The 25,307-nt window shown below is 49.8% G+C and overlaps 1 protein-coding gene across 2 annotated transcripts in view; it reads left to right on the forward strand.

Annotated features, from left to right (window-relative positions):
• Window positions 1-384: 384 nt before the first annotated feature.
• Window positions 385-25,307, forward strand: part of GFRA4 (GDNF family receptor alpha 4) — a 69,104-nt gene continuing 44,181 nt past the window's right edge. Inside the window, exon 1 of one of the 2 annotated variants that reach the window (XM_066997065.1) lies at window positions 385-874. In XM_066997065.1, coding sequence (XP_066853166.1) covers window positions 835-874 — 40 coding nt within the window. In that variant the 5' untranslated portion in view covers window positions 385-834. The remainder of the gene's footprint in view (window positions 875-25,307) is intronic. The other variant, XM_048045621.2, reaches the window with a different exon arrangement.

Raw genomic sequence — 25,307 nt, forward strand, 5'->3', positions numbered from 1 at the left:
ACTTCAGGGCTGTGTCTCCAGCAGCAAGCAGCCCAGAGCAGGACGAAGCTCCCAAGGGGACGGAGCTGCTGCTGTCACCCCCAGCAAGTGCCCAGAGCGGGGCTGCAAAGAGAAGGGGGCTTGGGAGGTGCCGCGACCCCCTAGGAGGGATAAAACCCATTGGGGGCGGGTGGGAAGCGAATGCCCCGGGATGCGGAGGGGCTGTCCGGAGCCCCAAATCCACAAACTGGGGGGGGAAACCCCCCGGGGGGGGACCCGGGGCGGGGGCCGGGCGGGCGGGGAGGAGGGAGGCCGGGCCTCCAAGCCCCTCCCCGCGGGGCCGCGGCCGCGGTAGAGGCGGGGGCGGCGGCGGAGGCAGCCCGGGGAAGGCGGCGAGGGCTGCCCCGCCGCTCGGGCTGGAAGTTTGCTGCTGGAAGGGGAAGGAAAAAAAAAAAAAAAAAAAAGGGAAAAATTAATAATAACAATAATAGGAATAGCAAGAGGAAAATAGTAATAATAATAAAAATAATAATAATATAAAAATATATGATTATAATAATAATATAGGAGGGATAAGAAGAAGAAGAATAAAAGGAATAGCTCGAGGCTGCTGCCCCGGAGGGATGCGGGGGAGCGCGGCCGCCGGGAGCCTCCCGGCTGCGGGCAGGACCCGGGGCCGGCCGTGAGCCCTCGCCCCGGGAGGGCCGGGCCGGGGCCGCCTCCCGCCCTGCCCAGCCTCCGCGCATCCTCCGGCACCGCCTGCACGGGCCGAGGTGTGCCGTGCCGAGCCGTGCCGAGCCGTGCCGAGCCGTGCCGTGCCGTGTCGGTGTGATCCGAGCCGTGCCGAGCGGTAGGATGAGGGGCATCCTCTACTTCTGCACGCTGATCCTCCTGGGTGAGTAGGAAGCGCGGGGGGACAACTTTCTGCTGGGGGGGTGATTGGGGGGGACACCGCGGCCACCCCACCTCGGGCTGCCCCTCGCCAGCCCCCCCCGGCAGCATCAGCCGGCTCTCTGTCGTGCCTGCTCGGGACCCAAGCGCTGGGACCTATCCTGCCGTCGTTCCGGATAGTCCTGCGTGCGCTGGTGGCTCCTGGACCCGGGGAACGAACGCACTTCGTGCCGGGGAAGAGGCGCTTGGGGGGGAGGCGTTGGGAGCAGGAGGATTTTGCACGGCGCCGGGCAATGGAGTGATGGGGAAACGGGGAAATGTCGGGGGTTTAGCAGCCCCAGCCCCAGCTGTGCTGGGTGCTCTGGGTGCTCTGGGTGTGCTGGGTGCTCTGGGTGCTCTGGTTGTACTGGGTGTACTGGGTACTCTGGGTGCTCTGGGTGCGCTGGGTGCGCAGCGCCGAGCGCCCGGGCAGCCGCGGGTGCCCCTTGCCGAGCCGGGTCCCCCCCGAACTATGATGCCCGCGGAGCTTTTTGCACCGGGAGCGGGCTCCCAGGACCCCAGCCGTGTCCCTCAGCCCCACGCGAGCTGTAAGGCGACCGCCGTCGCGGGTGGGAGACGCTGTCCCCCGTGGGATGCTGCCGGGGCCGCTGCGATGGGTACCGCGGATGCGCTCTGAGCATCCCGCTCCCATCCCACTCCCATCCCTCTGCCACCCAGCTCCCATCCCGGGGACAAAGCCCGGGGCTCCCCCCGGCCCCGGGGCCCTTTAACCGGGCACGAAGGGGCTGCAGCCCCCCGGCTGGCAGCCCCCTGCAGCGGGCTGCCACGGCTGGGAGCCGCCTCGCTTTGGCTGCAACCCCGACAGCTCCCCTTGTTTTTTTTTTTTTTTTATTTTTCTTTTCCTCCCCCTTGCTCTTGTTTGAGGCGGCGAAGCCAAGGATCTGTGCTTAACTAAAGCAGGAGGCAGGGGGTAGGATGCTCAGGTCCTCCTCGGGTGGCCGCTGGGGGAGGAGGAGGTCCTGAGGTGTAGGGAGGTGGCTGGGACATCCCGGCTCCGCACCGACCCCCTCCGCACCCCAGCACCGGCCCTGGTCCTGGGCAAGAGCCCCAGGAGGGGTTTTTTCTCAGCGAAGATGGCTTTGACAGGGCTCCAGGTAACTCCTCGTGCTCGCTCTCCTTGTCACTAGATGTCACCAGCAGCAACTCTCGCAAGTCCCGAAGGCAGAGGGGGATTGCGACCCCCCGAAGGGACCATTCCAGCCCTGGAGCGTTTCAGGAGCCCGGAGAGGACCCAGGCTGGTTCAGCTCCTACCTCGCAGGGGCTGGAGCTGAGCCTGGGCTGGGGGAGGTCCCAGCCTCCCTGGGAGGCTCCTAGGGTATCTGGGTGGGAGGCCAGGTCTCTGCGGGATCCATTTTGCGAGTGGTTCGGATCGACTGAGTCACTGATTGACTGCCTGATTGACTGCCTGGTGGGCTGATTGATTTTCTCTAGAGAAAGTGGACGGAGAGAAAAGAGCTCCTGCAAATGGCCAGCTCTCCATTGTCAGCAACGCAGTTGGGATTAGTGGGGAGGATTTAAGGATACACTCATCGCCTCTCACCCCAACCAGAGCAATACCATCAGCTAGTAGTCAGCTTCTACTCTCAGGCCCTCCTGAAGGATCTCATCACCTCCAAACTGGCTTTTAGACCCTTGCAGGCTCAGCACCGTCTCAGCAGATGCCATCCAAAGCCCTCCGTTTGCTCTCCAGATGTTTCCCAGATGTTTGGGTTATGGGTGGACAAGAGCTGCTCGTTTCCATGTGCAGGGATCTCCCCCGGGGATCGGGCTGCTGCTGCTGGGCTGGTGCTGGCATCCTCTGTAGCTGCCAGCACAGCAACACCAAAAAACCACGTGGGCTACAGCAGGAGAGCCTCGCTTTTGGTGTGCGTGTCCCCCATTTTGGGGATGACGCTGGGTGGAGGAGGCAGGGCTTGATGAAATTTGGGCTCTCCGAGGCAGTACAGGGCAGTGTCACCATCGCCAGCCTGGCTGGAGGGCTCCCCCTGCCACTTCAGACCCAGCTCCCTGGTGGCAGGGGCATGCAGGGGGAGCCAGACCAGACAAAATTAAGTATTTGAACACATTTTTATTTTCTCAGCCACTTTTCAGCCAGATCAGCTCCCTGATCTGTCTCACCAGCAGCAATGAGTGTATCAGTTCCAGCAGCAAGGGCAGTGTAAGACCACACAGCTAGGGACAGGGACGTGGCTTTGGGGACATCCGTTGCTGCCTCGGTGTCCCCTGATATTTGCTTGTGTCTGTGTTATTTGCTAGAAATCCCACCCACAGGACACTGGTCGGGTAATTTCAGGTGACAGAGGAAATTCAACACTCTGGAAGGCACTGATAAATATAAAAATGTAAATAATATAAAATAATATAAAGAATATCATTAATTTTATGAGGACACAGGACTACCCTTCTAAGCAGCCCTCAAAGCATTGCCCGTGTCTTGTGCATTAGTCGGAGGGCACATCAGTCCCTGCAGTGACAAACTAATAATTAAAGGATGGCAATGAAAATATGTGCTAGAGACGAGCACAGAAACCCAGCAGTTTGCTGTGGAGTCCCCATAAAACCATTTCAAACCCTTTCTGGAGCAGGGGGATGGAGGGCAGCATCCTGGAGCAGCATCCGGGCTGTCTTCTGCTGACAACCGCTGAGTTTACCTGGCAAGTTTTACCACGCGTGGTAGTTAGCATCATTTCTGGCATATGTTTCCCACGGCCTCTTCACAGATGCAATCAAACACGAGAGATCATCTGGCGGGTTTTCACCTGGTTTGGGATCTCACTTCCCAGAGGGAGAGCAAAAAAAATTTAAAAAAAATGCATCTGTGTGTACGAGAGAGGGAAACGCTCCCTAAATTAGTGCTTTTGTCAGCTCTGACAGGAGCAATCCGTTATTTGCATCCGTAAGAATGGGATATTTATGTCTCTTCGTACTGGCACGGAGAAGAAATAAAACTTCTCCCTCAACAGGCTGTCCCCCGACACCGTGCAAATTCCTCCGCGGGGATATTGCCACACCCAGAAAACATTATTATTTTTTTTTCCAGGGCTCTGGAGCCTAAAAAAATAATCACCCCTGGGTAAAGACTAGCACTAGTTAAGTCTAATAATTACAGTGAATTACTGAGAGCAGTGTTCATTTTGCTTTTGGAGAAAGAAATGTCTTCTCTGCTCTCCTGGCTGTTTTCACAGGCATCTATTGCGCCTGAAATTCATCATTTCTGCACAAGACTTGTTCATTTTTATAACTTTCTGCCTGGTCATTTTTAAACATGACTTTCAGTGTGGCTAAAGTTTGTCAAGTTTCAGTAAAAATAATACTTTGCTACCAAGAAATCCATGATTTTTTTTTCCCTCCAGTGGATTTCATTTTCCTTCTGCTTCTTTAAAAAAAAAAAAAAAAAAGCCCAAAGGTGTAAGAGAACAAATTCAAAAGGAGTTCTCCTGCTAAAAATAAAAATAATTAAAAAAAATAGAGGGACACAATTCCTTGTAAAAAAATAAAAAGGAACAAAACAAAGAAAAGCTTGTTCCCATCAATCTTCAGCTCAGTACAGTTCCTTTATTTTTTTTTTAATACATCCGTCAAAATCGCCTCTGGTAACAACTTCTGGCAGCAGACCTCCAGGCTGGATGGGCTGGTGGTGGGAGCTGCGTGATGGTGGGTGCAGGAGCAGGACGTGTCCACCAGGACGTGTCCACCACTCTTCAGCTCTGCTGGCCAGCACACCTCTACAGGCTCAGATATGGGACTTGTGGGGTTGTATTCCTGGTGAAAGCATGCTTGGAAATCGGGGCTGGGAGGCTAGGTTTGAAAAGGTGGATGAGAAGTGGAGCCGTGGGTGGACATTAGGTGCTGGAGATGGACCAGGAGGAAAACTGACTGTGGTGTGACTGGGGGTGAGTGTGCCCAGGTGTGCCCAGGTGTGCCCAGGAGGGGTTGTGGTGGTCAAGGTGACAGAGAACAGGGTCCCAGGGCTGTTGTATGGAGAGCACAAAGGATCTGCAGCAGATGAAGCCCCCTCTTGCCCTGGGTGAGGAGATCCTGGGACGGCCACAGGGAAGAAAAATGAGAGTGCAGGAAGGACAGGCATCTTCTAAGGTCACATTGCATTGAAATCACCTGTGACTCCTCCAGGATTTCGGTCTAATAAGAAGTGATGCCACAGCTGGCACCTGCTGAGCTGAAGGGAGCTCGGCAGGTGTTGAGGCAGGCTTGTGTCTTCATGAATATTTCCAAGCACCTCCGTGCATCTTAGACAAGCTAAGCTGGTAGGAAGCCATCCCCCAGCTGCAGATCTGCCTTGAGGGGCCCAGCAGTGCCCCATTTTTCCCTGCTGCTGGGAATGGCACCCACGCAAGGCATGGAATAGCCAGTCCTCTGGGGTGTCCTGGACATCTCAGGCTCTTTCTGGTCCACCTGATGGGAGCTGGTGGGGCGGTAGCTGGGATTTAGCTGCCTGCAGCAGATGGCTTGGATGAGAAAATAATGCCCAGAGATGCAGACTGAATAAAAACCTCTCTGGGCCCCTGGTCCACCCCTTATAGGGGAAAAGTGTTTCTCTGTGTCCTCCTGGACTACATAAATATTCCCTGGCTCAGAACTGCCTAGACTGTATCCTGCCACCCTCAAGCCTCGTCTCTTTTCCCCTCCCTCCATGCAAACCCCTGACGTCCCTCCACAGGCAGCTCCTTGGCACACATGCTCCTCTCCCCGTCCGAAGCCATCTGGGAAGAAGTTTGCCTGAAAGACGCGGTAAAAAAATAGTTGTGCTGTGGTTTTGATTTATTGGATCCAACTGGAAAAAGCTGCCTGTGATACCTGCCCTTGCTGAGTGCCTTGACAGGGTTATTAGCAGCACTCCCCATGCTACCGCTGACATATGGGTTGGCAGGTCATTTTGACACAAGTACAGGCAGCTGGTTTCAAGTTCATGGGTCCAGTTTATTGAGGAGAAAAGAACCGGTCAGGCTTTCTGGTGCTTCTTCCCAAAGCAGGATCAAATTGCTCATCTTTCATACATGGCTGGGCCCAGACATCTACTCTTGGTCCCCAAGGGGGTGGCAGTCCGCTTCGAATATGGGATTTTAAGCAAGTCCAGATGCTAAAGGTCTGGGAGTTGACCAGAGAAACCATTGGGCTTTGCTTTCTATTTCACTATCCCTGCTTCTTGTACAAAGAACAAAAGGCCAAGTGCATAACTCAAGTCAAGACTCAACATTAATGCTTCTGTCCGAGCTGCAGGACTTTAACTGTCAGCGGTCCGTGCTGCATGCTGGCAGGATGCCTCACACACACGAGCTTCAGGTCTCTTCTCCCTTGGAGGATTTTAGCTGCTAATGGCTGGAAAACCCACCAGGAACTGGGGTGCCCATGGGAAGTGCTCGACTCCTCAGGTGGCTGCAAGGGGAGTGGATTTGGGAGTCCAGGTCTGTGTGATTTGAGGTTTGGAGACTCATCTGAATTGGGTCCAGCAAACGCTCAGCTCCTGGGGGAACTCCAGGATGCTTTCAGAGAGCATGAATTGAACACCGTCTCTGCAAAATAATCAGGCTTTGCTTTGAGTTTTGCATCAAACGAGGCCGGCTGATGTCTGCGCAGGAGCCACCTGGGAAATCCCATCATCCTTGATTAAACACAGCAAAGGAAGCCCTGGGCAGCTACAGCCCCCTGGGAAAGGGAGCCTTCGCTTGGATGACAGCTGTGAATTTTTGGAGCAAACCTGGTGCCTGGGCCACCACTCGTACAGGGTTCATGTGGGCCTGTCCGTGAGAGTTTTACAGAAACAGTCAAATCAATCTTAAAGGGTTTTGAATTTCTTTCTTTATTTTTTTTTACTGTAGCAGCCTTTACTGAGCGCTTTGTTCTATTTTATTTTATTTTTTTCCTCCTCCTGCCCATACTGGACCCTCCAAAAGTATCAGATCCACCATGATTGTAACTCGCCTTTTCTTCCTGTCCATTGCTCACCAGTATCACCAGTAACTGGTGTCCAGGAGCCTCAGGTGCTGGATGGAGGCGATCCTTCAGCTTGCAACAAGCCTGCCCCCTCTTCCAGCCAAAGGGATTCAGAATTGTCTGGAGAGGAAACTCAGAGCTTCTCAGAGCTACCTCTCCCCGTGACTTTGGGTAAACAGGTCTTAATAACAGGCTGGGTATTTCTTCTGAGGTTTTAACTCCCGTGCATACGAAGAAAAATGCATCTCCCCATGACAGCCTTCACAGCGAACTCTCAGATATTATTCAGCTGGCTCCATTACCTGTAAGCTGGAAATAGGTAGCAGATGTCTCCTGCAGCACTGCACGCTTTTTCCTCTCTTGCTCCCCGAGTTTCCCTTTGATGTTCGTTCTGTACAGCAGAAGGCACCTTAAAAAGATGTCACAAAAGGCATGAGGCGACATAAATCCACGCATGCTGAATCTTCTGTAATAAAGGCTGCAGGTTAGGACGGCGTGTTTGCCGTCTCCTAATGGAGAGGAGAGCAAACCAGCATGCTGAATTATTAGACAGGGCTTAGAATGAATCAAAGCCATTTGACCTGTTTGTGTAAAGCCCCAGACAAGGCTGAGTTTGCCTAAGTGTTTCCTCTGCACGGTGAGGAATTACACTCCTCCTTGCAAGGGTTAGTTGATTTATGCCCTGGATTTGACACATGAGTTATAGCAATTTCATGGTAGCTTTTTTTTTTTTTTTTTTTTTTCTTTTTCTTCTTCCTTCTGATTGTTTTGTTTCTTCCTCCTGTAAGAGAGCATAAACCAGGGAGGCTGCTGGAGAACTGAACCGCACACTTTGGTCTGTCCCAGCCACTTCGTCTTCTGGAGGGGGGCATGGGCAAAGTCTTAGGGTGGGAAGAAGTGCTTGGGGGGCATCGTGACCACAGCCCATAGGACACCCCCATGGTGATGTGAGGGAGTTGTTCTCCTCCTCCCAAGGAGCTGGGATGAGGAGGATAAGGGAGGAAATAGAGCTGCATGGTAGGAATTGAAACAGGACAACTTCTATCTGTTAAAGGAAGGGAGAAGAGCAGGTTGCCTTTAGGAAGATGATGGGATCCCTTTCAGGCTTGTTGGGGTTTGTAGGCATTAACAAATTTTACAGCCATAAGCTGTGCTGCCCCAAGGAGCTCCTGAAAGGGGCTGGGTGCGCCCAAAACTTCGTGTTTTCTCCAGTTCAGTGTGCAAGCCTGTGCCTTTTGTGATGATTTCCCCAGTAATGGCAAGGAAAAAGTAATGGAAATGTCCTGAGCCTCAGGTGAAGATCCTTCCCCAAAACCTAGTCTGTCCTTGGGGCTGTCTCTTGCTCTTTTGGGGAAAAGATAAGGAATTGCACTAACTTTGTGGCATGAGAGCCCTCTGTGTGGACCAGGAGGTGTGGGGAGGGGACAGAGGAGATGGTCCAGAGCTGGTTCTGCTCTGGAGGTGGGAAGCAGAGGAGAAAGGGCTCCTCAGGGGCTGGGCAGAGGTTGCAGATGATCCTTGAGAGGGAATCTGGGAACTGAGAGGAGAAAGTGTAAGGCTGTAAAGGTCTGAAAGTAAGTCTGGAGCTGGGAAAGACCTGGAGTTGGACTCCCAGCCTGCGAGGGAGGCGATGTGAAGCGGCAGCTCCGTCAGCGTGGAGCGCGGCGGCGTATGTGCTGGGTAAAGCAGCTCCTGAGTTACCACCCCCGCGGGAACGATGCAAGGAAATTTATCTCCCTCTCCTGATATTGCTTCATTCTTCCTCCCCACAGACCCGGCAGGCCGGTCCTTAACGTGTGCTAGAAAGCCTGTTCGTAATTAAGTACCTGACTCAAGGGGGCCCAGGCCTCTTGTTGGGCTCCATATATACTATTGCATTACCAGAAATGTGACTTATAATTGGAAATAGAGGAAAAATTATAGAGGAAAAAAAACTAAAAACCTAACCAACAAACATAAAGAAAACCAACAACCAAACCAAACCAAACCCCTCTAACAAACAGCAATTTTAAATGCAGGGAACTCTCCAAAACGTTCATAATTTGCGGTCCCCCAGGATCAGGAATTAAGGCGTCTGTTCCTGGGTGTCTCTCAGGTTTTGGAAAATGATGCAAACTCCCTGCATCTCAGCATAAAACGGGATGTTTTTATGGTAGATGAATTACTGTGAGGCAGAGCCAGGTGACGGAGCAGTGTTTGACCCGGGATATTTGTGTGAAGCAGCTAACTACAAGCTGGGATCAAAATTACTCATCGGTGCATCAGAAACAAGGCGACTTTTAGCAGCACCTGCTGCGCACACCAGCCACCGAGCTCTTATTTCGGTGCTCACACAGGAACTGAATTGAAGTGCAGCTGCTGACTAATCTGCTCCGAAAATCTGCCTGCATCCCCTGCGTGGGGATCAGCAGTCCTGCTCCGCGCCGGGATTAGAGACGTGAGCTTCCAAAGAGAAGGGGCGGGAATCAGGGATGTGCCACAGAGACAGGGGAGAGGCTGTGGTGGGCAAAAACTAAAAGCCTCTGATGGAAGAGCAGTCTGGAAAACAGAAAAATACCAGGCTTTTGGTACAATTTGGCTCCCAAACAGCACTGGCAAATCGGGGACAGGAAAAAATGCAATAAAAGATAGAGTGCAGAAAATAAAACGCTTGTTGAAGATAATTCCAGGGGACAAAAAAACAAGGACTAGAATAAAGTCTAGGGTTTCTCTGCGCTGTTTTACCTACTTTTATGAGAAAAACAGAAACTGGTCTTCCTGGAGGGTCACAGGGCAGGAAGACAAGGGGACCTTGTTTCTTACTCATCGCTGCAGATGGTCCCAGCAGAATGCAGGTCTGGGTTTCATCCCACCTGCTTTTCACCTGAACTTTTCCTTTAATTAGTGGATTAATCTGCTGGATCCAGAGGGACTTTTACCCTCTCTACACATCTGTATTGCCTCCAAGGATTACAAAGAGAGAATCAAGGTGATAATTTTAGCCCTTTCCCAGATTTGTTAGGTGTCTTTTGTTCAGTGAGATGCACCCCTCCTAAGCCACCAAGGTTTATTCTCCCTGGGGGGCAGCTGGTGATGGAGGGAACAACCACAGAGCCAACCAAAAAAAAAAAAATAAAAAAAAAGACAAGGAAAGTAATACTAAAACAAAATTTAGTGCTTTGTTTTTCTACTTGAAAACCCCATTTTTTTTCCCAGTGAACACATTTTCCCACAGTTAAAAGAGAAGGAAAGAAATCCAATGGGAAAACCCCAGCTCTCTCGCAGACCTGACGGCTCCAGCCACAGCAGTGATTGGAAGCACCTGAAGTCGGTGACTCTGCTGAGGGTCCTGGAGGCCACCAATAAATCACACAGTGCCTTCAGAGCCTACAGAAGCCTTCAGAGACACTGGACTTGATTTTCAAGCCTATTAAAACACCAAATGTTCCCTGAAACGGTTTTGGCTGGGCCAACTAGCCATCTCGTGGGCTTTGGTCAGGAGCCAGCACAAGCCAAGGACCATTAGCAGCAGGAGGCTTGCATGTGGCTGCTCTGCTTTGACAGGGAAGGGTTTAATAGCATGGATGAGGCAGCTCTGGGCCATTTGGACCAGCACCTTGATTTTGTTTAATTACCTAATGTAGACCCAGCACGAGGCCACCCTTTCCCTCCCAGCCACTGCCCTTTGCTCAGACCCATCCTGCAGATGCTGCTGGGCAAATGTGCCTCAGCTTAATCCCTTTCAGCCCCGCACGTTCATCTTCCTTTCTGCTCTTTCCAGCTCAGAAGGCAGAACACTGTCAGTGACACGAGATAACGTAAAATAAACGGTCGTGCTGCCTAATTTGATTGGGAGCTGATAAATCCCCGTCCCTAACGCAAGCAGGTGCATGCAGGCGGTGCTGGCAAGGGGCCGGGGATGCGCACACACTCGGCGAGCCCGAGTTACTCACGGGGCTTGTGCCCCAGCTGTATCAGCTCCCAAGTGTCCTCTCCAACACCAAAGCTTTTTCTTGGCTTGCTGTTGCAGTTAGCGTGACCTCTTGGAAGATAAGACACATGAGAGAAGTCTGAGGAAGCTTGATTTATCCAGAGTTGAAAAGGGGAGAAAGACACGGGAGAGAACACGCTCGCGCTCTATAAATACCTTCAAGGTAACAGTGCAAGGGAAGGAAGAGGATTAGTCACACTTCTGTAGGGCAGGGAGGGGAGGAGGGAGAGCAACAGCGTGAAGCAGAGGAAGGAAAAGTTTTAAGCTGAGCATTAGGAGCAAAACGTCTAAGCTGTTTTTCTTTCTCACTTTCGCTGGAAAAGGAAATTGACGGGCCTCGGTTTGGGCCAGGCTTGAAGCTTGATGCAACTGTTTTTTGGGGAGAGTCATGGGTGTTGGCCATGAGGATTAAACAGTCCATCTGTGTGTAGGATCTCCACATCCTAGGGGCATCCATGAGCAAACAAGGGGTCTGTGCGTCCTCCAAGGCAGTGACAGTGTCACCAGGTTGCCTGGCACACTTGGAAGTGTACTGAGGTTGGGCAGAGTTCCTTCATCCTCTTTTTCCCTGCACCCCACACACCTCACACTCATACTGAAGGTACCATGGAAGGATGGAGCTGCCCAGCCAAGGGCCTTAGTGGTTATTTGAGGGGTAATTTGGGAGGTGGCTGAGTGAGGGATGAGGCTGAGTCAACCAAGAGCCGTGGCTGGCCCCAGGCTCTGTATCTTGTTAGCAGGTGATGAGGTGGTTCGGCTTCTCTCCAGCAAAACACCCTTGCTTTCAGTGCTTCAGACCTGGCCGCATCCTGCCCATCTCTCCCCAGACCTTCCTGCCCTGCAGACCCTGGAAATGGAGGTGGGGAAGACGGGAGCTCAGGGGCAGCTCCCCGAGGGACTGGCTCCAAGTCTGGCTTGGACAATCATTCTTCTTGTCACCTTCTGTTATGCTGGGACTCAAAATTCAGCATTTTCCAAAAAATGCAGGTAGCTGCTGCCAAGACTTTTCCCTGTCTCCCCAAGCAAATGCCAAGAACTCTTTCTTCTCACAACAAATCAACTAGCCAAATATAGGAGTCCCTGGAGAAAACCCTTCAGGCTAGTAAGAACTAACGAGTTGATCCAGCTGAAGGTAAACAAGCTAATTATGCAGTTAGTCAGCCCGTGGTTTCCTGAGTAAGCAGAGTTCGTGGACATGCCAGTCTGTCCACCCCGAATAATTTATGGGTCCCCCAGCAAGGTTAGAAAGGTTCCATACAAGTCTCCAAAGATGCTCAGATCCCACAGGTAGGTGTGAAATTGGATGTGGGAAAGGCAGGGATAGAGTAGAGTGCACGACACAGGTTTGCAGAGGCACAGAAATGGCCTCCAGGGATGGACGTGAGTGCTGGGTGAGATTGGTGGGAGCCCAAGGCCTCTTACCATAAAAGTGGTCCATGCAGCCTGCAAGCCTGGGTAGGAAAGGCAAACTGAGAGCTTTATGTAGGTTCAGGACTGCTCCTGGGAGGTAAAAGCAGCTGAGCAATGCTGAAGGGGAAGGATGGTCCTGCAGACATTAACCATCACAAATGTAGACGTTAACCCTCACAACTGTAGACATTAACCATCACAAATCAGCACAATGATGTGTTGTCTCTTGGGTGAAGCTCAGGACCTTGCTCCTGTGCCATTTTTACGTTCCAAGGAGGGCTGCATTTTCCAGAGATATGGATGGTAGCGTGGAAATGTGCAGGAGCTCCCCCAGGATGGGTTTGCTCACCACGGTGTCCCCTTGGACATGCCAAGGATGCAGGGGGCAGCCGGCAACTGGTGGTGGTGCAGGGAGCGGGGAAAACACAGGATGATCTTCAGGGCAAAACCCACCAGAGCAGGGAAAAGCCTCCCAAGGTGAAGGCCTCCTTGCTGGATGAAACATGACAGCAGGGAGCGCCCAGGTGGAGCGAGGCATTCTGGCGGCTCCAGGAGGCGTTTGGGCACGCGCCGGGACTCTGCTGGCACCTCCCGCAGGCTGCTCGGCTCAGATGTGACACCCCTGTTCTCCGTCATCTGACATGGTGGGTGGCAAAGGTTAATGGCATGGCATGCGGTGGTCGATAGCTGTCAGGCACAATAGTTATTGTGGCAGCTTGAAGCGAGGAAGGGACAGGGATTAAGTGAATTGGCCGGTGCTGTCTCCCCTTCCGCGCCTATGATTTGTGCGCGCCCGTCTGAGCCTCAACGCTTGTGCCCATGGTCCCACGTCCTGCTGCCCTGCAAACTCAGGGCCTGATCCCCAGACACAGGGGATAAAATGCTTTCCCAAAGCATTTTGTACAGAAATCACAAGGTAAAACTTAGAAAGGAAAAAAGGGTGAAAGAGAGGGAGGGGAAAAAAATATGTTCCTTCATGGTGCTTTTGTTTTCTAACAATGTTGACATTATGTGGAGTAACCGAGTATAAAATCTGCCTATCGTTCGGGAGCTGGTGTGCAGAAAAGATGCTATTATCTGAGCCTTTTATGCCTCTTTACCCTGTCTGGATCAGAGGAGATAAATGCGTAGATAGGAGCTCAGGCTCCTATCTTTATTTAAGCTGTCAGGTACTGCTACGTTATTTTATGCTGATTGTTATAGAAAGCCTCCACAAAGAGATATATGTTTCTATATTCCCCCACATTTCCTATTTTAATCTATAATTTAATAATAAAAGAGATGTATTTCCCTATATTATTTTTATTTGTGGTGTCAGTGCTTCTCTTTCACTCTTATTTTTCAAATAAACATTCACAGACACAAAGCACTTAAAATATGCACATAATCAATCTTCTCTGTTCTCTTTTGGGTTCCCTTTTGACTATTACTGCCGTCATACTTTAATTTATGCATTAACGCAAAAGCATTTTTAGTACGAGACGGGTTCCCCGTGGGGATGGCAGGCTCGCAGCGAGCACATACATGTGAATGCGTGACCCTGGTTACGTTCAGACATGCTCTCACACCACTCCCACGTTCTCCTGGCTCACACGCCTGAAGTTTTGCACTCACAGGCATGAAATGGCTCCAGTTTTGTAGATGTGAAATTGTCAGTGTGGCCAGGAAGCATCCTTAAGCCCCATTTTGCTGTTGCCCAGTCTGGTTATCTACCAGCTTGCTGGCATGGTTTTGGCTCCTCCTGACCATTCAGTGTCTCAGCACAGCTAGGAGAGGACAAAAACCCAGGACACAAGGGAAAAGGTGCCCTGTGCTGATGGGGAGCAAGGTTTAAACTTGTGGGCACATGCAAACCACAGCGTGCTTTTTGACCCCAAAGCCAACGATCTGGTACTGACCGGCTTCTTTCAGTGGTACCTATAAAACCCAAGATGCCATCAGAAACAAGGGATTGACTCCAGTTTCCAAAGAAACACTTCCCACCAGGAGTTAACCATTTCTCAGACATTTCTCTTAGTGTGGGCACCCTGAGGCTGTTACAAATGGACAAAATGCACGGGACACAGAGCTTTGCTTGGGTAAGTCCATGTTTGACATGTCCTGCTTCTTCACAAGCATTGATAAGGATTTTCTCTTCTGTTCTTCTGTCTGATCTGCTGTTGGTTTTACCTGTATGCCCCTCCATGCAGCCAGGTACCCACCAATCAATGCGTTTACACCTAGACCTGGGGACCCAGAGACCATTTGCACAGGTTGGCAGTGATAGGCAGGCTGCTTTGGGATTAACCACTCCCAAACACTTGGGTTTCCGTGTACATCACGAGCCAGAGCAGCTCAGAAATAAAAAATGCAGGAGCTTCAAGAATATAAACCCAAAGCTTGAGAAAGTGTTTGTTGGAAAAACAAGTGATTGAGTCGTTGAAGAGTAAGGGCAATATTGGTGCTGAACATGGAAACTTTCGGGCCAGAAGGGACAACGGAAAGATAGCATTTTTGGTAACTAACTGAAAGTGCTCCATTTCACAAAGCATTTAGAGGAAATACAAACGCTTTCATGTCAGATGAGATTGTTATCAGATGCTGGGGATGACCAGCATTAGGACTTGGACAATATCTTCCAGAATATTGAGATGCCTGCATCACATCAGGGCACTGACCTTCTCAGAAGTTTCTAGGAGAGGTAGGTCCGAAAGAGGAGGTAGGTTCACGAACATCCATGTGTCTAGAGCCAGCTATCTAATGTATGACTGCCTACTCAGACCTTGGGTGAGTTTGCTTCTGTGGAGCCTATAACCTTGATTTCTCTGTAGCTTTTTCTCTTTGAGGCTGCTGTAAACTTATCTGCTGGAGACATCAGGGTGCAAAGCCAAACAGCTCCAGGCAATGCTGTAGGACCCACGGACAGTTGAAGCAAGTAAAGGGGTTTGTGAGCTGTCTTTCTCTTGGTTTAAGAAAGGTGCTTGAAATCATTTCATCTCAGTTCTTTCCTCTGCAAAAACAAGTCTTTCAACTATCTGAAGCCACTTGGAGTCATTTGTCTTTTGGCAGAAAGTATCTTTTTTCTACCATAACTGTTTTTTTGTTTTTTTTTAAGGCTTAAAAAAATGTAACAGACTTTACTGACCTCAAAATTTCCAATGGGCAGAGAGCACAGCAGCACTCAGGAATCTCTGACTGAGTGAAGGCTGTAGCTGGGCTAGGCTGTGTGACCAGCTGACATCTCCCAAGGTGTGCTGAAGTCCTGCTAAGGAGCCCGGCCTTCAGGAGAGAAGGGCAGCTACAGCCTTTTGAGTAATTCCCAAGCAGCAACTTGGCAGCATTTCAGATTTAAAATAGCGAGAGAATTAGTGGAAGTAGTTTCAATCTCTATTATTTTCCTCTTATGGCAGAAAAAAGAATCCATGGAAAACTGGGACAGTTTCTTTCCAAGTGTGTTGAAATGATACCAGAAGTGGAAGAGGGAAATGAGGGAAGCCCAGCATTGGCCCAACAGCTCCTATCCTGCACATCTGAACCCTGTGCCATCCAGCATCCACCTCTGTTGAGCATCTTCTTAAGTACTGGCATAGCAGGAGTTATAAGGGCTGCTGGCAACATTTTCACTCTATCTGGTCTAAAAACAGCCCCTAATTTCCAAGCTGTAGGAGTTACATCTTTAAGGGAAAAAAATAAAATAAAAAAATAAAAAAGGAAAATTGAACAGATATCTGAGAGGTTCCTTCTGCTCCCAAGTAAAAAGTCCTGAGATAGCCTGAAAGAAAAAAATTACAAGAAAAATCAGTTGGGAGTCACTGAGTCTAAGACAGACGTGCCTCTACCCTGCTGAAATTCTTTTTGCTTGGGTCAATATTTCCATGTTTAAACCTCATATCGTGCTGCTGCTGTCGGGTCAACAGGGCTGCAAGATGTTTATCAACCTCCTTCCCTCCTCGTGGCAGCAGTGGGAGGGTTGTTGGAGAAGTGCAGGAGCCCAGAGTCACGGAGGGATTGAGAGCACAAAGACTACCTGCTGATCCCTTCGCGCTGTGGCCAAAGCAAGGAGCAAAGTTTCTCTGCGTCGCAGCAAAGCAAAGTTGGAAGCAAAGTCTGTTTTGTCCTCTCCCCACTAGTTCATAATTGGCATTTAGATTGGAAAGATTTACAAACCATCTTTTCCAGCACATTACCCACGTCCTACAAGAACCCTGTAGCGCAAGCTATAAAATCCTGATCCTCGCAGCCCCCCCCCGTGCATGGTGCCTATTCCTGCACACGCTGCACATCTTCTGGGATGTGAACTCAGCCACGTGCTCCAACGCCACGCACCCCTGCTCTGTGCCCTACAAGGATGCAGCCCCACTGCAAAGTGAAGGACAGGCTCAGGAAGAGACCAAAGCATCTCCCCTGGGGACCTCGCACCACCTGTACACACTGCTGAGATGGAAAATATAAGCATCCAGGGATGGAAAATAAAAGCAAGGTGGCTTCATATGGGTCCTGAATCCAAAGCTTAATGAGAAGGAATGGTCCCACTGAAAGCCCTTGTCCTCCTCCACCCTTATCCACCTCCCTTGACATCTTCTGACAGATGATTTCTACCTGCGGCTGTGACACAGGCCCTGAAAAGCTGCCTGTCTCCCCACAGCCCGCTGAAGTGAACCTCAGAGATCTGGTCTAATCAGCAGGTTTGCAGGGAAAATAAGATTTATTTATTTTTTTTCTTCCTGGCTGACTTCCATCAGCAGCAGCTCCAGCTCTCCAAGGCACATCTCAATTAATTAATAGAGTCAAACTTTATTAGAGACAATCGTTGGCCAGAAATTACCCGGTCCTGGGTTCTCTTCTTTGCTTTTCTCCTTGTTTCTCCCTGCTGCTTTCTTCCCTCCTGCCTGCCTCACCAGCGAACCCTGTCCTGGCAAAGCCTGGCTTGGGGAATGGGAGCTTCCTTAAGGAAGGAAGGAAGGAAGGAAAGATGGAAGGAAGGAAAGGAGGAAGACAGCAGAGACAGGGGCTGGAGGGTGACTGGGCTCAGCAGAGAGCAATCGTGTCCCAAACCAGGCTCATCCCTACCGAAACAGCAGCAGCAGAGGCTGCTTCACTTCCGCAGATAAATGAGAGGCATTCTCCAGGGCTGTCAGAGCAGTACTTTTCAACAGCCTCAAATTATTATTATTATTTTCTTTTAACATGAATGCAAATACGTCAGCCTTTCTAGGTGGCTTCATTAACTGCTCAGCACATCACTCAGAGCCTCGCAATTCTTGTCAAGTACCAACATCCCCATCCCGTGCTCATTGCAAAGTCTGAGTTCCTCTAATTCTATCTCATGATGGAAAACAGGTTCAGGGGAGCATTAAATACATATATATATAAAAGAGATAACAGCAATTTTGCTTCTTCCTTGCAGTCACTAAATAACAGGGCAGATACCTGCTGGAGTCACTGCAGCTTACACCCAGAGTAACTCATTGCTATATTGTGGTGATACAGGCAAAAATTGAGTCCCATCCCTGGTTTTAGTAGGTTCGTGTGGAAAAGGCGATGTGGAGCAACGTGTGGGAAGAAGAAATTCTTATTTTGCTTCTTGATTGCACAGGGAGGAAACAAGAAGAGTGTTGCGGGGTCATTATTAAAGCTGACCAAACTTAAAAAGTAAACCTACAAATACCAGAAAACCCTCTTGTTACAACAAGATTTGTATGCACATTTTTTAGAAATGTATCAGACTGCGTCTTCAGACCTCAGTACATGCCATTCCATTTCCCAGGAATTTTACCAATCTTATCCTCAAAAACTCATAATATAGGGGACGTGCATCACTTTGCTATATCTCTAATGGTCAGAGCCTGAGCTCACCGATGTCTGCTGCTCTGTTTGTTGAGCTTCCCTGCCCCAGTGTCTTGGTGCATTTGGTCTCCTCGAGCCTGGCCTTGGGACTCAGCATTTCTCCTTGAAAGCCTCAGCTCCTGACATCAGGTGCCTGTAGGAGCCTTTCACTTCTTTCCCCTGAGCAGCCAGCTGTCGCACACAAGGAGAGATGCTAGAAAGCAGAACACAAAACTGGAGCAAGAGGCACCGACTGTCTTCCTATCTCTTTTGGGATGCAAAAAGCCCTTCCCTCTGCTGATTTCTTTCAAGGTATTTCCAGGATGACTTTGTTTCTCCAGCTGCATCTCCACAGCTGTATAAGAAGCTCCTTCTCCTCTCGGCCGCACGCCACAGAGAAGACCTCCTTCAAAGCCCTCACAGATGGAAGAATTCAATATATTTCCTAAATAAATGAAGCATGAAGAGGTGGCTTCTATGACTCCTTTGAAGCTGGGGAGCTCAGCCGAGAGATTTTTCAGCATCCTGCAAGAAAGCACAGCTGAAGAGGTAGTTTTGAGGAAGGGAAAGCCACGAGCAAACACCCCTGGCCTTGCTTCATTTTCAGAAAAGTCAGAGAAATGAAGTAAGGATGTGAGCAGAAGGCACAGCACACAGACTGGCTCAAAGAAGTCGAAAGAGGATCAAAACCATTGCTTCAGACATGGATGGGGAAGAGCACGATGACTGATATGCAGGGAGAGGCAGTTTTAAGCATGTTTTGGCAGCTGTGCCTGTCTAAAAGGCCTGAGCCTTGCTGTTCAGCTATACAAAAAAAGCAGATACCAGCTGTCAAAAGTTGGGACTTCTCATTTTTAACGAAGGCTGGGTACTCCAAAGATCGCAGACTGATCCGGCAAAAGAAACGAAGGAGGTCCGAGACGCTGATTAAACCCCACTCGCTCTTTTGTCGCTAATAAAACCTCGAAAGCTTTAGAAATCTCAAACCAAACTTTACATTTGGTGATGCAGTGATATTTTGCTGCTGAAGCAGATCTGGCTGCGCCGATGCATTATCAGCCTTTGCAGAGCCGTGCCTGCCTCCCAGAGGCTGCGAGCCCTCTGATCCCCTGAGGGGCGGAGGTGCCAGCTCTGCTCACCCTGCCCGCATCAAAGGTGCTGGTGCACAGAGGAGCTGTCGGGGTGTCTGAAAGCACAGGCGCCTTTGGAGAGGTTTTGAGCACATGTTTACAGATGAAATGTTTTTCGTGAGCTGCTTGGGAGCAGAAAAATGTGAAGAGGAGAACAGATTGCCAGCTTTGAAACAGCAAAGCTGGGAGCTGTAAAACTGGCCATATATGAAAAAAACAGAAAAATTGGAAGTTAAGGAGGAAGAAAGGGAAGTCTCCTGAGGGCTAAACTCTTTCCACTCAAACCATCGCAACATCCCTTTGGTTGCAGGGGGCGAGCAAACCCTCACCAAGCCCCCCTGGCTTGGATAAGAGACCTGCAACCAGACCCTGGCGGCTGCACTGGGGCTTACGTGGATGCAGATGGCACCGGGTGCTTCACCTCCTCTCCAGCCTTGCAGAGCTGCTAATTGCTTCGTTAGGTAAATGGTGATACCAAGGCGGGAGGAGAGCAGGGATAGGACTCAGCGCAAAGCAGAGGTGTTACAGAAAGCCTTTAACTTTCCCCAGCCCACTTACTAACCAAACCCAAATGTTGCTAAAAGACAACCCACAAGACCTGGGGTGGAGCAGCAATGCTCACACCATGGGTACCAGACCCTTCTTGTCTCTCACTCCAAAAGGAAACAAATATTTTTTTTTTCTTTTAAAAACATTTTTTTTTAAAGTTGTTAATACTCAGGTATGCTTCTGGTGTCACTAGCAAAGTAAAGATGGATTATTCCAAATCAATTAAAATGGCCATGTAAAATTTCAGTGTAAAACTGAACAAGGTCATAAGCTTTCCTTTTCAACCCATAGCTCCTCACCAAAGCCCCAAGCAGCAGAGGAAACCTTGCACACTCCTGACTCACCTGCTACTCTGTGATTATAGGAACCGTATCTTTTAATGCAGGACCTGAGGCAGGAGGCCTCTGCCTTTGAGGTTTTTCTTTGCTTGTGTTCGGACCTTAACGTGCAAATACATTATTCTCTGAGTCTGGAATAATTTGCAATATTCCTCATATGGCCCCAAAATGCTTTGTTTGAGAAATGCTGCCACGCACAATTCCTTGCAAACTATTGCTTAAAGGAGGTTTTTAACTGCTCTGTAAGCAAAGATAGGGACTTCGGTTCGCAGAGGCAAGCCATGCAAAACCCAAGTGCTGTGTGTGCAACCCGAGCTATAATAATGGTTATAGCTCTTCCAGGGCTGTAGCAGAAGCAGTTACTCGCTCTGGGAGGTTCGGGTTCAGCAGAGAAACAAACGAGTTGAAAGCAAGGATTTTAAGCTCCGCAGCAAAACCAAACCGAAAACCTGAGTCAAGGCAGCAGGCAGAAAATAATGGGTGGAGATGGGCATGGGCTGCGTGGGGGGACGTCACGGAGACCCCGTGTCTTCCACCCATTTCCTAGCGTCTAGGAAAACCTCACCCCTCCGTGTGAAAAACCAAACCCTCCACGTGCCTTTAATAGCCAGTAAATGCTGCGGAGAAGTCCCTGTTTTCAAGGTTATACCCAGGGGGCCTGTCAGAGTGTATTTTATGCAGATTTCCTCAGCCATCCGGAGACTAGAAACGTGATGGTTTTTGAAAGGAAAAGGAGCGTTCCTTTGCTCCAGCAAGACGGAAACCTTTCTGATGCTGCTAGCCCCACTGCAGCAGGGACCAAGGTGGTGGTCAGCAGCCACCAGGACCCCCCAGCTGGGTGGTGAGGGGTGGGACAGCAGAAGGACCCTTTTGTGGAAGGGTTTGATGTCCCTTGTATACAAATGTGACCTCTGGCAGCTCTTCTTGGGGCTGTCTGAGTGTGGGATCAGGGTCTTTGCATTGTTTTCTCGTCCATTTGAGTCCAAGTCTCCACATCCCGGTGGGAAGCAGAGACTACTCTAGGCAAGCCTTACCTCTAATCCAAAAAACACTATGTATTTTATAACATTTGTAATGTATTCCCTCCTATTTACCCTTCCATTTTCACTCTTTTTCCCCTAGAAGGTCTGATTTTGAGAAGAGAGAGAGATACTGAAAACTATACTCATGGATGTTGTCATCCTGCAGCTCAACTCAGGGCTGTTGTTATATGGCCAGTCCAAATATCTCTCAATTTTTTCCCCTTAAGCTCATCTTTCCACAACTTTGCAGATGAGATCCAGTAATCAAAGCCAAGCAGCTAAATCATCCAACTCTTTTTTTGCTCCCTTTTTCTCTTGTTTGCCCAGGACAAGTTTGTTGACATCACAAAGAATGTTTCCTTTTTCAGCCTTTCCATATATTTTTTTTCTTTATTTAAAATATTTTAAGGAGGTTTTTACAGTTACAGAGCATTTGTTGTGCTAAATGCCCGTCAGTATTAAAAAGCTGGGGGAGCTTTTATCCTCCCGAACAACCCTTAGGAACAGCCCTGGGATAAGATGATGTTGAGTTTAATGTGACCAGCGTGTTGGGTACCTGAAAGCAGCAGTGGTGCTGATGAAGCTGAGCACACTTTCTGGTCATAGTCCTGTTTATACTTGTGTTTTTCCATGTCATGCAATGACACTTGTCCTGGTTGGGGACATTTGTCCCACAGTTCTCTTTGCCTTCTTGCTTTTAGCTAGAGGTGAAGGGCTCTCATAGAAGATACCTCAGACTGCAGATACCTCTGCAGTACCTGTGGGGTGCGAGGGTGAGGCTCTTGCAATATTATTTTTGCAAGAATAACCCTGTACCTAAAAAACCTCTTTATTTAAGCCCTGCCCAGGGAGAACATTTGCAGGCTGATAAGCCATCCCTTTGGGTGCAGGGTGGCATAGCTCTGACAGAGGAGGAACACATTACCTGAAATTCTGCTGCCTGATTTGAATTGCAGCGTCAGACATCTGAAAGAAGTCAAGTTGTAGAGATGGGGTTGCCCTCCTCTGTCTTTAATTGATGCTTATGATCTTTGTTACTACTTGGAGGATCACTTTCTACATGCTTTCATGCCTTTTGGGTCTTCTGGAGTGGTACAAGATGGTCTGATACCCATGTAAGATGGACAACCTGTGGAACGGCTCACAGCAGGGTATTGTGGATGTTTACGTGGGTCTACAGGGAAAATGAACAAGTTCCCCAAAAGAACTGCTGGCTCAGGATGTCCACCAGCCAAAAGAGCTGAAGGCTGGAGGGGCATCATAGGGCAGTGCCATGCCCTGGCCCCGTTTCCATAGGGCATCGCCCCCAGGCATCGTCTGCTGGTCACTGCTGCACACAGGCTGCTGGGCGAGATGCACCTTTGAATGGCTGCTGCTATGTAAATCTGGGTCAGAGAAGGTTAAAAGCCACTTTGTGGGGTCAGTGAGTGATTTAAGGATGTCAGAGCAAAGGTCAGACCAGCAAGACCCTTCGCCGTGCTCCCAGCTCAGCATCAGCATCAGCTGAAAAACTTTCCAGGTCAGAGATTCTGCCCAGACCCTTGCATTTACTAATAGCCCCTGTGGGTTGTGTAGCTTCATCCACCCAGGACAGACATCCACGATCCAGGGCTCCTGCTTTGCTGTTTGCATTCTGGGCACTTCCAGTCGGAGCTCCGAGGAGGGACAGAGCCAAGGCTGCACTTGGGTTTGGTGACCTCGAATAGCAAACCCCAAACCACAGCACGGAAACAGCAGCTCTCCGGACTTGTACTCCCACCACAGCCACCGCCCTGCCTTTGTAAGAAATTAATTGCAAGCAGCAAAATGCACCCACCGTGCAGACGGGATGCTGGGGGAAGAGGAGCTCGGGGATGCTGGCGGGGTGAGGCTGGGCTGGAGCACAAGCACAGCCTTGTGCTGCAGCCCCGCAGCGGCTTCCCAGCCCGGCGGGGAGGGAAAGCGGACGGACAACAGATGGAGAGAGAAACCCGGCAGGAGAAGATGTTTTGAGAAGAGGGAGGAGGGGAAGAAGGCGAGGAAAAATGCAGACAAGGGGGAGGGTGTCAGCACATGAGAAGAAGACACCGTCTTTCGGGATTAGTCCTTAGGCGGACTGTGTTCATGCCCAGGGTGATTTCTGATGCTAATCAGGCAGGCGTGGGAAGAAGGAAGATATCAGCCTCTCTGCTAGGGTAAGAAGGGATGTGATATCTTTGCTAAGTGAGGAGAGAGAAGCAGCACAGCTACCTGAGGTCCTTGGCAGCACTCACAGCGTGGAGCCCCGAGACAACAGCTCGGGGCAGGAGGGATGGAGGGGCAAGACTTAAAGAGCTCATTCATACGCCTGGAGTCAAAACACTTCTAAGTAGCTCTGATCAAAGTGAAGGGCAAGCTTTTTACCCATCCCTCCAGGGCAAAGCTAATGACCCGGCTCTGAATCCACCAGTTCCCTGCTGTCCTGATCCCCTCCCCAGCCCAGCTGCTCGGCCGCTGCCAAACTGGGCAGACTGGTCCTTGCTGTGCTGTGTCTGCTCTGTGCAAGGATGGAGGTGCAAGGATGGAGGAGTCTGGCTCTGTGCATGCTCAGGGTGGAGAGATGCCCCATGAGCTCATAGCAGCACCATTTTAATTTTTTTTTTTTTTCCCAGTATGCATGTGCAGGGATGATAGCAATGGTGCCTGAATAGTTGTGACTGGGGTGGATGTAAAGGGTCTTTTATAAACTTCTCTAGGATTATTTGCTTAGAACTGATGTTGGTTTTGGTCCCAGAGAGGAGAAGCTTGCTATTTTTCCCCCCAAAAAGCCTTAACCAACTTGCCTTTGAAGCCTTGGAAATCCAATAGGGGGCAGGTGTATCGAGGCAAGTTACTCCCGGTTTCTCCTACAGAATTCAAAATCACAGAATCACAGAATTAGAGAGCAGCTTGGGTTGGAAGGGACCTTAAGGACCATCCAGTTCCAACACCCTGCCATGGGCAGGGATACCTCCCGCCAGCCCAGGTTGCTCAAAGCCCCATGCAGCTTGATGATCCCGGGTCTTTCACAGGAGATAAGAGCACCAGCTCCTACTCCCAATACCTGATTTTCTCAGGACCCAAATGCCGTCTGTGTTCTCTGACTCAAGCAGGGGAAATTGCAGCAACCTTGCAAGGCTCAAGCTTTGCAAAGCTGCCTTGTGGATTTTTTTTCTGTTTGACACCAAGTTTTTCTTTCCCTGCACATGTAACCCATCTCAGGATGAGACCCTGGGCCTCAAACAGGCCGGCTGAGAGATAACAGCATGAGGAGGGGTGAGAAGGAGAGGGAGATGATCTAGGAAGTCAAACTGAGCACAAACAAGATAAATAAAACTTCGTTTTGTGCTTGTGTGGAGAGCAGCAGAGCAGGACCCACGCACACTTGGAGAGGGTGGAAGGGAGGGGCGGTTTCTGTCCTGGGATTAATTTAGTTCGCAGAAATGTGAGCCCAAACAAACCAGTTGATATCCAGTGTCTTGGGGGAAAAAAAAAAAAGAAGAAAAGTGAAAAAGTACAGGAAAACAAATACACCCACTAAAGAGAATTTAACTGTGATGTAAATAAATATAGACATATCCACAGATAGCCTATATTTATCCATATCCATATATTTATCTATATCCATAGCCCCAGACCCCCAGCTAATGTTTAGCTCATTATCCCCATATTTATGAAGGATTTCTGCTAATTCACATCTGCTGAAGTTCCGGCTCCACACTTTCAAATGGCCAGCGTTCCTTTAAAAGATAATCGGCACCTCCATAGGTTTTCTTCCTCCCATCCACCTTCCCACCAGGATAAAAGATTCCCCCGCATAATAATTGGCCAAAATGGAAATTGCACACGTTTTTCCCTAAGGTATGCACAGCTGAGCATCTGTGGTCTCAGCTGGGAAGTTCGATTTTATTCAGCCATTCAGCCCAGGTGCTCAATAAAAAATGCAAGAGTGACAACAACAATGACAAAAAATATATATAAAAAAAATCAAAGGGCAAAAGAAGGTAATACTGCTGCCAGCTAAACAGCTCCTTTTAATCTGGGCTCTGTTCTCCTCCTTTTGAGGGGGAATGGTGTCGTTATTAAAGTCAGATGAGAGGGAGAGATGGGATCCTAGGTGTGCGGGGCTGGAGTGGTTTGCGGAGATAAGATTTAATTTTCGGAGCCAGGAGCTGGAGCTTTGTTGTTGCAGGAGGGCGTGTG

Source organism: Anser cygnoides, chromosome 4 (genome assembly GCF_040182565.1).
Source record: "Anser cygnoides isolate HZ-2024a breed goose chromosome 4, Taihu_goose_T2T_genome, whole genome shotgun sequence".
NCBI lineage: Eukaryota > Metazoa > Chordata > Aves > Anseriformes > Anatidae > Anser > Anser cygnoides.